Below are 13,948 nucleotides of genomic sequence, written 5' to 3'. Positions count from 1 at the left end.
AATCTTCAGAATTCAGCGCTGCGATTGCACTTAGAAAATAGGTATAAATAATAGTTTTTATTACTTTCCTTCAAAGTTCTTTGCACAGCTACTGCGACGATGTTACATTTAGTGGTGAAAGTGAGTGCGCACTGAAGCAACCGAATACCCGAACGCGACGGTAAGTATGGACGCCGCCAGCTTCGGTAATACAGAAGTCCGATAGGGTACGTTGTCGCAATAAAAACGGAGAGTCCAGTTTTCCCAATACATGAAACTGCCCAAGGGCACTGCTACAAAACTAAAAACGAAGCGATCGCCTAGCGGGAGCATCAGATTGCCCCACGTGGTAACTGCAGATACGTACTATAACGACAGCGGCCCACGTATGTCTCCTCATCCCTTTGCAGTGCTATCAAGTGCAGGCGCCGCTTTCAGTCAGAACACGAGCAGATTTGCTATAGTGTCCCACCACGTAAACAGCAGTGAGCTGCCCTTTTGTCAGGAAGCGCTGTTTGCGGTTTATAATAAACCACCCAGAGAGATCGTGCCATGTTGTGTGATCGCGTGTTTATCGTTACTGTGCAGCGTCCATGGCAGAAATAAGTGAAGGAGAATGAGATGGTCATTCTACGTCGCCATCTTGTGAACAAGTAGGCGCCTAATTGGTTGTAACAACCTGTCTTAAGGGGTCACACAAGAGATAAAACTGACCGCCTGTAATCTATTCACATCGGCAGACAATACTACCAGCGTGTCGCAATTCTGAGGGTGAAAATAACTTAATCGAGATAAAGAAGTTTAGTCCACCGAGCGGTCTGAAAGTGCGCTACCCTTGATCGGAGCACGGGCGCTTCATCACATCAAGCCTTCATCTGTCTCAACTGTACATTCTGAACCTACTTCGTAATCAGGGACGCGAGAGATTGAAGTGATCAAAACGTAGATTAACACACCAACCGGGCTTTATCTGAACATCAGGAGCATATACTTGGACCTCAGTGCAGCACTGCTGGAGCCGACTCCAGCGTACATAGGCGTAGAAAATGTGCTGCGAACAAACTCATTTTAATAAATGCCATGGAACGGAACTGCTAAACTTACTACCTATTATACTTTATCAGGACTATATTATTACGCAATTGACAGCTAAATTTAAGGTAAAATTGCAACTTCCCTCGCCGTTAATTTTTTTTTTTTTTCTGATACATTCTGATACGTTAGCGTTGCCTGGTAGGTAAATAGCACTAAAACAAAAAAACTGAAACAGGTGCAAGCCATATTTTCAATACTAAGAAGGATAGGCATTTTCCCAAATTCTGTATATTCTGTAATTATTTATGACCGATTGTTATTTATATCCATGCTTTTTAAACATCTATGTAAATTTTTCCCGAAATTTCGCATATAATGTGTACAACATAAGGTAAATATTATACATGCGTATGAAAAAGCATTTAAATAGCTACAGTTTGGTGCATATTAAAGGGTTGTTTAAATACTGCATTTATTAAAAAGTTTTTTTAAAGACCCCTCACAATCGCCAGATTTTTTTACCGGTCCCCAAAGGGTTAAAATATTTTATCGTATTATATTATTTGCCTTACTCACAACTTGACCAGATAGTTATATTGTGAGAACACAACATAAAATTTGATAAAAAATGTCAAAAGACGATGGTTTTGTTTTTTTTTTTTTTTCCGTGTTTTGTACTGATAAAAAATTGAGTTCGAACTATTACGCACGTAAGCATAACGCCTTTAATTCACATGGAAAGAAATTTATACTTACACAAAATACATTTTAGTTTTACAGATACATTTTGTTACATTAGGTCTTGCTATCTTGGCCAACAAAAGATGGCGGCCGCGGAAATAAAAACTGTTTCGCAGGGAACCAGTTAGAATATTTTACACAGTAGCGCAATTAACCCTGCTAATTTTTTAATGAATCGAAGGTTGCTTAGCGCACAGCTCGAGCCACTTGGCGTGGAATATGACCCAATATATAACGCAAAAAATAAGCATTTGAAAGAATCTTGGCTTTTTTCCACTTGGAATCGTTATAATTTGGCGTTGCTGTGCGTGGTATTGCCGCCAAAATAAAGTAAACTTCTACATCAACAAATACGCAAATTGAGTCAATAATTAATGCATAAAAAGTGAGTGACGTCATTTTTCAAGCACGGTAAAGCCGTATCAACGATCGAGCTTTCAAATACGAACGTTCGATATTTCGAATTGAGCTGCCGATTAAGAAAATTAAAAAAAAAAAGAAAAAAGCTGGGTTCACCTAGCATGCTGATAGCCTTCAATTACATAAAACATATCCTGACTCCTCTAAAACCAAAAACAAGAGTTTAATTAGTTCATTTTATTAATTCTTCAATTATTGAGAAGTACAAGCGCATTATTATACAAACCACTAACGAAGGCCGCATCGGCGTATCTTTGTTAGCTTTTAACGTGAAAGCGTTAAAATCAGGCTTCGGCGTCAACGACACTTAGACGTCGTGAGCGAAAAATTGCGGGCATGGCTACGGCAGCTGGTAGTCGGCATACGTAACATGGCCGAGCAAAGATTCTTCGATTGGTTGTGTGACGTAACAATACCACATGCTGCCACAAAGCTTGGAGGAACTGCCAACTCGGGGTGCCCATATGTGGTGAGAGGGAGGGCGGATAGAAATACTCCTTACAGTGCTCTCCTATGCCGAGTCGAGCACAATACTACTGGGCCATGCCGGTAGGTAAGTACGGCTCGGTTAAAGCGGGGAATTATACATAGCTGGATAATGAGGTCGCTTAGCACTGTATGCTAATGTGAGAGGTATAGGGACGTTCGTTTAGGGATTCGTAATTAAAAGCGAGCAGAGACTACATATACGCGAGCGAGGCACCGCAAAAGGAAGCCATTAATGCTACCTCGTAGCTTGAGTGTCCCCCCATAACTGTTTATATACAAATATTCTAGTATATATATATATATATATATATATATATATATATATATATATATATATATATATATATATATATATATATATATATATATATATATATATATATATATATATATATATATATATATATATATATATATATATATATATATATATATATATTTGTATTCATATGGCTGCGCCATGGCGAATGTTGTTCAGTAATTGTTCCCTTACAGCACTGATGTAATCGTGCGACGTTCTTGGAAACCAGCAAGAATGCAAATGAATTTGTGATGAGTTCTCAAATGCAGTTTTCACTCACACAGTTTGCCGTGTCTTCGCGCAAAGGGTGCTAGTATAGGAAAAAGCTCAAAACATTACAAAAAGTCATTCTGTAGATTTATGGGCGTGTGCAGAGGGAGCAGATTCCGAATAGACTTCACGAGTGACACGATTAAACGCCGCCAGCAGACTGGTGCGTTGTCAAACTGTTCCGCCCTCTTTTCTCTCAGCAACAGAAACCTAGCCGCCGTGGCTTTAAGTACTTTTTGACGTCGCAGTAGCCGAAGCCTTCAGCGAATACCCTGGAGAATGGTGAAGAATGAGCGAAAGGCATGCTGCATTTGAACGGCCCAGTCGAGCCAGTGCGCGTTTTGCTAAGGAACTAAAATTAAAAACATTGTTTTGATTTGGTTGGTTGGTTTGTGCGGTTTAACGTTCCAAAGCAACTCAGGCTATGAGAGACGCCGTAGTGGAGGACTCACGAAATATTTTGTCTCGAAGATTAAAACATACGCACTTAATTCCGAACCTGAAGCACAAGCGCGTTAAACTGTACCCTGTTGAACGAACCATGCAACGTCTGTCTTTCTTTTCTTACGCGATGTTTTCAGGGGATGTGATGTGAATATATACGAATGGGAGCTAGTTATTGTGAGTGCAGCAGGCAGCAGTCTCTGCTACAGAAGACAGGTGAACCATTTCTCACGCAGCTGATCCGCTTCACTCACCATCCAGGGAAAGCGATGAGGGGGCGCGGTCTCTTCTCCACCCAGTATTCTCGACTGCACCCTGTTCTCTACGCCGCAACCTTGAGGAAAGAAATGGGGTGACTGTTTTTACAGGCGCCTATAATCACCACCTGCATACAGCTTCAGAAGCATTTTCGAGGGCTGCACGATACTCGAGAAAACGACCGTAACCCAAGTTCAAACACAAATTTACATTGCTGCATGTTTGCAAATCAGAATAACATGGTACTCTAAAGTTTCACTACGCAAACTTAAACATTCAGAATTACATTAAACTATTATTTAAGAAGGATCTTATGATCATCTGTCATATAGAAAACTAGTAATTAAGAACTTGACCAAACATACCGCCTTCTCTAACCCCCGCGGAAACAAAGCATTTTTACTGTGCCCCTCAAAGGTTAAGCGAAGGTGCTTCGCATTCCATATGTGTAGTTTCTGCAGCGGTCACTCTATTTATAGAGCAGCATTTAAAGTTTGGCCAAGCACTCAGTTAGTATATCAATCGTGTTGACTTGCCCTTAGTTGCGATGAGTACTGGCCAGGACCACGTTATCTCTTAGCTATGACACCAAACTTACCACTGAGTTTTGCGAGATACATCGGACTTCGTTAAACTAAATGAGACATAAGAACGCTAGCAATCAATTTGCTTAACTTTGTGCATTGTGCCGACGGGATTAAATCGGGGTGAAATTTACGGCAATTCATTTGATTCGTGTGTAATATATGCGAAAGCACACGCCCTTCCGACTCCGCTTAAGTAGTAATGGCGAGGACACTAAAGACTTTCGTTACATCCGTGTTTTTGTTATATCCGTATCTTTCGTCTCTGCCATAAAAGACGAAAGGGGAGATTTAGCCACCTGCCAACCGTGGCAGGTGACGGGCGTCTCTATCTATTGCTCTGATGTTTAATCCCCAGAAAAGAAAGTTTTTAGTGCCAAGACGCTCATACAATTGTCAGAGCCGAGCAACGACTTGCTTGCGGTTCACTCCTGATTGGCCCGCCAGACTGTGACTCCACAGTCCACGTGTTATGTTCGAGTAATCCAAACAATGGTTTCGCGTGATATCGTCCGTCTAACCCTGCTAAATCCCAGACAGAGCCTAGCAAAATCGTTAGACGTTTGTTTGTGTGTCTACTTGCAGTGCTTTCACAGTAAAAAGACAAACCGTTGAAACAGTTTCGAACCCAGGAATTTCTCGTTGGAAGTGAGCGCAAAACGTCGTAACTATTGCCGCAGCCGATCGCCCCGCCTGCATATTGCAACACTTTCTCGCGCTATTCATTGCAAGTCATCGTCTCCGTCGACCTATATCTGCGCACCAAAACTTAAGCGCGTCCTACTCTAAATGCGTTAAAACCATACCATTTTTTTCACTAGCGAGACACACTTGGCTAAGATGCGAATTCGGTGCTCAAGCACTTTGTTTTTCACTTCGGGTTCGCATCGGTCTAAGTTCATAAAGACAACATGCAAATGCAAAGAGCGAGATACTGGTGGTTAAAAAGCTAGAATGTTCGGCTGCGACTATTGCGCTCTGGTCTAATGCAGAGGTCAGAGAAGCGGATCTGTCCTCGCTACCACGGGTACAAATTTCACTCGCGACCGAAAAGCATTTTATTTTAGTTTATTCGCGCCCCGGAGTCTTCATCCCCGGACAAGACGGCTGTCTTGCTAGCGAAGCACTTCGTGCTAAAGCACTAACTGAGCACTATAGACTGGATCTTCCCGACGTATCCGGGTCCACCCAACGTGCCCCGCAAACCATAAAAAAGTTGTATCTCAATTTAATTTTGTATAAAAACGTGAGCGTTAAATATTTACAGTGGATATTTGACACATCCAACAGGCATCTATTTTACTACCGAAATTGTACATACCTGCAACAATAAAATTAACGTCCATTCTTGCAGTGCGTATTGTATATATTGCAGTTAAACGTATGCGAGCTCTAAATGAATTTCCGGCACATTATCGAGCTAAAAGTTTCGTGGCCTAAATACTCATGGTGTGACATAATTGTAAACATATATTTACTGGAAATCAAAAGAATGAATCATAACACGGCCGGTCTCGTGGGAGAGAGCGCGCGCTCTTTCTTACGGCCTTCTCAATCGCCGCGTGAACAATGGGAACTTTTCTCCTTGAGTCAAGCTCTCCGCCGCCGCAAGGGGCGCGACCTGCTCACTGTTCGCTCCGCATCTGCTTCAGTGGCGGCGGGTGGCATTTGCCTGGTTTCGCGCTGTTGCCCGCGGGTTTCGTGGTGAGTGCAGCCCCTAAATGAACGATTACAGAAGGTAGATGCTGCAGCGGCATCCTGTCAGCGTGCTACACACGTGAATGGAGTCTTTATATTAAAAAGCACTGTCGCTCAGCAAACGCTCGACAAGCATATGACATGTATTGCGGCATGGTATCTACTTTTGTTCATTTTAATCTGAATTTTTTCCCAAGCCTGTACAAGAAGATGAATAAAAAAAGTGAATGAGCAGTGATCGCATCGAAGCTTCTTAATTCAAGGCAAACATAACAGCAACAATGGCAAAACCGTCTTTCAGCGCTAGATGAGAAACCATCGAGGTAACAGCGAAGATGAAAATAATTTTATAGAAATGTAATGTAAGTTGCACAATGCTTACATGACATAAAGTATTAGTATAACGTCAGAGTAAACGCTTTTAAGTTTTGTTTTCAATTTTGCTATAATTTATAGACCAGCAAATGTTTTATGTTGTATTATAAAATTATTTTAATTTTGCAAATAAACGTTGGTTTAATGAAATGTTTACATGATATCATGATTATTTCATGAAAAAACGGGAAATCTATTTCAAGCCCTAATTAGCAATATTTTCTTTCCTTTTCTAGTATGTTTTTGAACTAATAGTTCCTTGTAACTATCTGTGCAGTAATGCCTGCCTTAGAGAGCAATCGCTGCCCCATTATTTTGGTAGAATGCTTTTCTTAATACACATTCGCCACTGTTACTCAAGGGACACTCCTCAATAATGAATATAAAAGCTTTTCTCTGTGCTATTTATTCAGATCGAGGTGACTATAGGAGTTGTATGTCGCGCTGTATTGCGCGCCTAGGCACCTAGTGTCGACACCGACGAAATCATTTCAGCTCTGCTGCAATCAGTAACCGAGGAACTGAAAAAAGTGATGGTATCTCCTGTCATCCCATTACCCACTGTCACGTATTCTGGTTTAGTTTACGTCGCTGGGTACATTAATTGTGAAGTTAATCAGTGGCATTCGGGTGTGACGCTTGTGCTATCCTTCTTGAAACCAGCGAAAGAAGCAGCCCCATGTACACTATTCTGCGAGGACAAGATTCTAGCGGACTGCATTATCCAAAACTAGAGTTTGTAGCCCTCTTGGACAAGGTTGTGTCTTTTTTTGAAAAAGCTGTCGTGCACCTACCACACACAAATGTCCTTGAAGTCCTTCAAATCTTAATCCAGCCAGCACTTGAGAACTCATCTTTGCTGAGTTGCCTGGAAGGCATTGACAATAGCCATGCTATAAGGTCCGCTTCTTTAATATGTGAGAAATTTCTCAGAATCCTTCTTGTCAATTATGCTAAGAAGGTGACAGACAGGAACGAAATGCCAGCTCCTTATGTGCACAAACCGTCCAGAAAGATTTTGAGACTTTAATTTTCTAGCCGGATGTACCGTTTTGATGAATGAGTGCAATGTGTTAACTTTGAAGGACATTTTTTTTTTATTGCTTGCTGCTCTTTTCAATTATGCATATCTGTTTATGCCCATTTCCTTGATTAAATGTTGTTGTTTTTTTATCACTGTATTAATCTGACTACGACTGTCTACGTGTGCGTCAGTCGCGAGATTACGTATACATCTGCTGTCTTTCAACCTACTGATTTGTTTTAAACGAAGCTAGAACAGTCCACATCACTAGACAACTGAAATTTTAACTGTATACGTAAAATTTTGTTCCTTACTCTGAATCTGAGACGTGCTATGAATTTTCGTCAGCGCCTCTTTTGCTCTAAACGAAAACGGCAGCGGTTGACAGAATATCCACTGAACAGTTTGCCATGCACTAGCGTCAGGTCGCGCTATACCTGCTTACAGCTTTCAAAGGCACACTGCATAAAATGGTACATATAGTTTTGTGAAAAATTTAGGGGCAAAAAGTGTTGATGCAAGTGCACCCGAAACTTCATTCGACCGTGCGCGACAGCACTGAAGAAGGCGCGCGCACGCATATTATTGACTATTTTATTGCTCATACACGATAAATCAGATGCTGATTACGGCTTCTTCCTATTAGCCATAAGGGGTGAAATATCAGGACCTGCCGGTTGTAACCGATGCTGGCGGAGCGAAGAGCGAGCGCGCGTTTCCCTAGCGCGTGAACGGCTGTAGCGGAGGAGCAGCAGTGGGGCGGTGGCGACCCCACCGAGGCGCGGCGGGCGGTGGAAACAGACCCCATTGGAGAGGCCGTAAGAGAAGAGAGAAACGCGCTCTCCCTCGAGACCGGCCGTGATCATAATTACATACAGTTTGGCATATATGAAATCAGGGCGCAAAAAGCACAAGGACCTGCAGCGCACATTTCGTGCACGAATAGTTTGGTTGTATTTTCGATTAAATTGGCCACGGCGATCGTCTGCGGTAAAGGCCTCCCAGGCACTGCTCCGCTTTATGAAAAGCACAGGCCTAATCGAAAGACTATTATTTAGCTGTTATGTTACGTGATATGACTGTGACGTGATGTGATGTGACATGTCTGTGATGTGACTGTACTAACTTCACCCATCCCTCTCTAACAAATTTTATATCCACTCACCCCTTTCCCCCAGTGCAGGGTAGCAAACCGGTCTCTTTTACGGGTTAACTTCCCTGCCTTTCCTCCTCATCTTCCTCCTCCTCGATTAAATTGAAGGGCTGTTTGAGCATAAAATCACATATATAACCACTTTATTTGCCATTTTACAGCATAGCATCATTTCTCATCTCTAATTCACTCACCGTATTCTAAGATCACCTTCACTTATGCCAAGGATCGTTATAAGTGCTAGTAGTGGATTTGTATGGCTGGGCTATCAAAATGAATATTGTGACCATGTATAAAGACAGTCGTCAATTAACGCACAATTTCCTTAGTTTTGCGTCATGTAGTAGCAGCAGTAGTCATTACCTGAGGTTGGTTTCCAGGGAAACCATCCGGTAGGTTGCTACAGCTACGAATTTTGTTCATGCCACATACCTGCACGCTCGCGAATTCGCAGCCTCATCCGTTTATCAAACACATGCACGTATACACTATTTTATGTATGTTTTATTTATCATCCGAAGCTCTTCTTGCAACAAAAACTAATTAGCTATCATATAGTGCCCTGCGTCAGATAAAAAAGAAGTGAAAGCTCACGACATCCATATTTAAGTAGAAGCCCGCGGTTACAGTTTCAAGTTAGCGCTAAAAAAAAAAAAAAAAAAAAAAGAATGACCTAGCCGGGAAATGTAGTAGCCTTGAAGCTCGTCTGAAAAAAGGGATACCATTTTTGCTGTTTATAATTGCAATTGTAAAATGGCACCAATGTTTTTTTTTTTTTGTTTGTTTGTTTTTCTGGAATAGTTCGCAGGACAATATCGTGCCTGAGTCACGGTGTAAAATTCGCCCTCAAAAATTCTAGAATTTTTTTTTTTCTTGTGCGGGTTCGGTTTCAACTTGTGCAGTTATTTAACTGTTTCAACGCCACCGGACGACGGCTGCGATGTTCCTGACAAATCGTAGTTGTGAGAGGCACAAAAACTGCCTTGTAAACTGTAGTAACGCCAGCGCGAATTGCACAGCAACATGAACGATGGTAGGCAGTGAACATCAATGTTTATTGTCAAGAACCGCGGTTATATACTGTCGCGTATTGACAAGGTTGATGGACAATAAGTAACAACTCAGGCCAATACAGAAACCAAACGAATACAACATAGCCTAATCACTGTTCATTCAGTGTGTGTGTGTGTGTGTGTGTGTGTGTGTGTGTGTGTGTGTGTGTGTGTGTGTGTGTGTGTGTGTGTGTGTGTGTGTGTGTGTGTGTGTGTGTGTGTGTGTGTGTGTGTGTGTGTGTGTGTGTGTGTGTGTGTGTGTGTGTGTGTGTGTGTGTGTGTGTGTGTGTGTGTGTGTGTGTGTGTGTGTGTGTGTGTGTGTGTGTGTGTGTGTGCGTGCGTGCGTGCGTGCGTGCGTGCGTGCGTGCGTGCGTGCGTGCGTGCGTGCGTGCGTGCGTGCGTGCGTGCGTGCGTGCGTGCGTGCGTGCGTGCGTGCGTGCGTGCGTGCGTGCGTGCGTGCGTGCGTGCGTGCGTGCGTGCGTGTGTGTGTGTGTGTGTGTGTGTGTGTGTGTGTGTGTGTGTGTGTGTGTGTGTGTGTGTGTGTGTGTGTGTGTGTGTGTGTGTGTGTGTGAACCGGCTGGTGCTGATTAATATGAAAAAAGCAGCGACCAAACCACGAGTAATCTATACTCCTCTGTGAAGTCGGGGATTGAAATCGAAGCAGCCTATGAGAGAGGAAAAAATCGATTACAAATTATTTTTCATCGTTTCGTGCAGTCAACGTGGCGCTCATGTTTTATTCTGTTTGCGTAATTCCAAGGACAGAACACGCAACTAATATTTAGTGTTTCTACTAGGAGTCCGCATAGAGCGGGCGAAAATTTGAAACCCGCGCGTGCCTCTGCGCTGTTTTCGCGGCAGCAGCTTTTATCCTGTACATTTCTCAGTGCTAGAAACTCCGTTTCTAAAATTAGGGCGAGAAGGTAAACTCGGATAACACAAACATGCCTAGAAGCTAACCCGCGCAACTGTAAAATTTTATCATCTGTATCTTGCACAGTACTGCCGTACGGCGTCTGGCACGGTATAGTTTCGTTTTAGCAGTATTTTTCGCGCTCAGACTACAATGGCGATAGATCTGCGCCAGCGATCATGACGAAACTATATCATTGCCCATAATGTTGTAGGGTCGATATGTTATGTGTTAACTTTGGGGCACGGCACTTGCGGGCGCGTCCTTTCGTGCCAGAGTGAGTGCAACACGCTTGAAGCCGTCGAACATGGTGGCGGCCAAGTGTCGATGACCTCGCTACATCCGGTCTGGCGTCAGTGTTCTGCGCGCGCTAAAAGTAGGCAGTCAAAACTCCGGCACGGGCTGTTGAATTAGAAAAGATCGCCGTTAATTTGATAGTGGCCTATTAGAACCATTTCCGCAAAGTTATGTTCGCGACGCACGTAGCATGCGGGAATGCGCGTTGCCACAGTTGCGGTGTAACAACCTAGTCCGAATAGTATGTATGGAAGCAAGCTTGAAAGGGACATGCATGCTCACAAAAGCGTAAGTCAGGAAACTCAGCAACTGGAAACCTAAAAGCGGGGCTCTCAATGCGAAATCACATCTTGTCTCGCGCTTTTTTTTCCTTTATTGCCTGGCCTTGACACATTGCATTTCACGGGAACAAAATCAACAAAAATCACTCAAATGCTATTTACATATGACACACTAAAATTCACGCGTACACAACAAAGGCCTTGAGAGCCACTCGGGAGGTTCTATATGTGTGCTATATGGGAGGTGGTGAAGAGTGGCAGCTCCTGGCCCTACGAGGCTGGGACGGTAGTCAGCCAGCCACCGAATTTTATCTGTTGCAGTCCGTCATTGCACCCGCCACTGCTTCGGTGGTGGACGACGGCTTTGTTGCGAGTCTTTCTCACCCTCTTCTCGGTAGAGTATTTATAGCTTTCAAGACCTTAATCTGCAGAACTGTGCACATATCATTTGCACATTTCTGCAGTTGAAAATAAATGAAATAACTATGCTGAACTAACAGGCATAACCAGTCCCAGAATGAGAGCTAAATATATGGTATATATAAGTGGGAGCAAATGTGTGCTATGGGAGGTGGTGAAGGGTGGCAGTTCCTGGCCCTAGGGGGCTGGGACGGTAGGTCAACGCCGCTTGCGGCGGAGGCTAGCCAGCCACCGAATTTTATTTGTTGTAAGCCGTCATTGCACCCGCCACTGCTTCGGTGCTGGACGACGGCTGTTGTTGCGGCGCGCGTCTTTCTCTTTTTCCTTTCTTCTCTATTTTCACTTCTGCACGGGCAGAGGCTCTTTATTTTTCTTTCCTTTTCATGCCTCAACATAATATATGTCCGCACGAGGCAGCGGAGGTGGCCCAGCTAGAGCCAGTAGCAGGCCCGTGCATTTTCTTTTCCTTCTTCCTACAGCCACAAGAAATGTGTGCTATATTTGAATGTTTTTGTGTTGTGTTAGCAGTTAAATAAAGTTATTCCTCCTCCTCCTCATGTTGATTGATTGAATGTCCTTTATTGAATGGGAAGACTCATGGCCATGGATGGGGGTAAAGGGGAGTAGACAGAATCTTCATTGTTTGCACAGGTCGTCACTCAAATCTTATTGCTCTGACCAGACCACTAAGAGAGCCATACTTGGCAAATATATGTGTTAGTATCAGTTTCTAGGAGGGAATGGTTAGCAGTGTATGATATTGATGTCCTTTGAATGTGATGTTTGATTGTCTTGATTCATGTGAAAGCAAGCAGTTGGCATGATTTCCTTCGTAAAACGGCACAGTAAGGTTGAGTGCTGTCCATGTACGCCAATCAGGCTTTCTTCTTGCACCTTAATATCGCTAGTATCAAGCGCTTTGTACACCTTAATGTAGAAGTACATCTTGTGATCATCTACTGGGTACTAATACCTTCAGAAACCTTATGGCTGGAAAAGGGTGACTTTCAATTGGTCCAATTGTGCACTAATTTACAACTGGAGATTTTCCAATTGGTACCAATTGGAAATTTCGCAATTTGAGTCAGCTGCTTTTTTCGGCTGCCCATTAAGACTGTTCAACCGACCCGTGCTTGTTCTACTTAATCTTTCGTGACCTAGACTTGATTGTGATGTCATAGCCATCTTCATCTCCCATGTGCTGAAACCAAAACTGGTGAAAAAAGAAAATGCAATTAAAAATTATTTAGCGGCTGTAGGTGAAAACCGTGTGGTGATCCATATACAGGAATGTCTGAAGCCTCATTAACAAGAAAAATGGCACTAAAATTTGGTGTTTGTAAAGGCAAATTTCTCATTGGGCCGCAAATACCTTTCTATTCTGTCCAGCTAGAATCTGATGTAGCCAGCATCACTGACTTCACGAAACTAGCTCTAGCCATTCCAAAGCAAATAATAGTTGAAATGTCTGCTTCCCGTGCTTTACGAACCGCATCCCATATACACGATACAATACCAAATGAGGAAAAGTAAAAGAAAAGGTATGTCCTTACTGCAGTTTTGGTGAAATGCCGGTTCTTTTATGCAACCTGCAAGAACAGCTCATTATTTTGCATGCATTCACAATCTCAAATCATTTGTCCTTTGCAACCCCCTTCCCCCCCACACACACAAATTATTTCACACGTCACTGAGGAAAAGTGGCATGCTCTTATATTAACCAACCTACCAAAATTAACACCATTGTAATTATTTAATGTGCGCCTCTTCACTAAGCAGCTTTTTAGACTTGTTCTGCATCACCGGAAGTGAACTGTCACTGTTGGCCCAGTTGACCCACTCCTGGCCAACGAGCACATCGATGCAAATGAGTTGAAAACAAAAGGTATTAAGTTCATATAACACAAGAGTTTCAGCAACACTTATGGTTATAGGGGGTGGAGAGACATGCCAGGAGTTGAAAACTTTAGCTGCAAAATACTACAGTAATGCACATGCCAATAAGCAACCAAAATGCAAATCAAAGCTCTCACCTGCAGTTAAAAAGACCGAATGATCAGTTGACAATTAGCAGTAATTACAACTGTAGGGCCACCTGACCCACTGTCATTGGCATGTTGGCCTTATTTGTTACGTTACTACAGACATGCACAAAAATGCTCTATGACAAACATATAATCTCGGGCAACTCTGGCTAAACAGCCAGTACTATTA

At 42.9% G+C, this 13,948-nt stretch overlaps 1 protein-coding gene across 1 annotated transcript in view; it reads right to left on the bottom strand.

The window, feature by feature from the left end:
• LOC146190863 (transmembrane protease serine 9-like) overlaps nucleotides 1-9,231 on the bottom strand; it is a 35,075-nt gene extending 25,844 nt beyond the window's left edge. The window contains exons 1-2 of the mRNA XM_084600242.1: nucleotides 9,204-9,231; nucleotides 3,934-4,013 (exon numbers count right to left, since the gene is read on the bottom strand). Of these exons, the coding sequence (XP_084456368.1) occupies nucleotides 3,934-4,013; nucleotides 9,204-9,231 (108 nt within the window). The remainder of the gene's footprint in view (nucleotides 1-3,933; nucleotides 4,014-9,203) is intronic.
• Between the last annotated feature and the right edge of the window lie 4,717 nt (nucleotides 9,232-13,948).

Source organism: Amblyomma maculatum, chromosome 4 (assembly GCF_055883805.1).
Source record: "Amblyomma maculatum isolate TAMU_Amacu chromosome 4, ASM5588380v1, whole genome shotgun sequence".
NCBI classification, from domain to species: domain Eukaryota; kingdom Metazoa; phylum Arthropoda; class Arachnida; order Ixodida; family Ixodidae; genus Amblyomma; species Amblyomma maculatum.
Note: the sequence above shows the minus strand (reverse complement) of the source record. Positions and strands in the feature narration are given on the sequence as shown.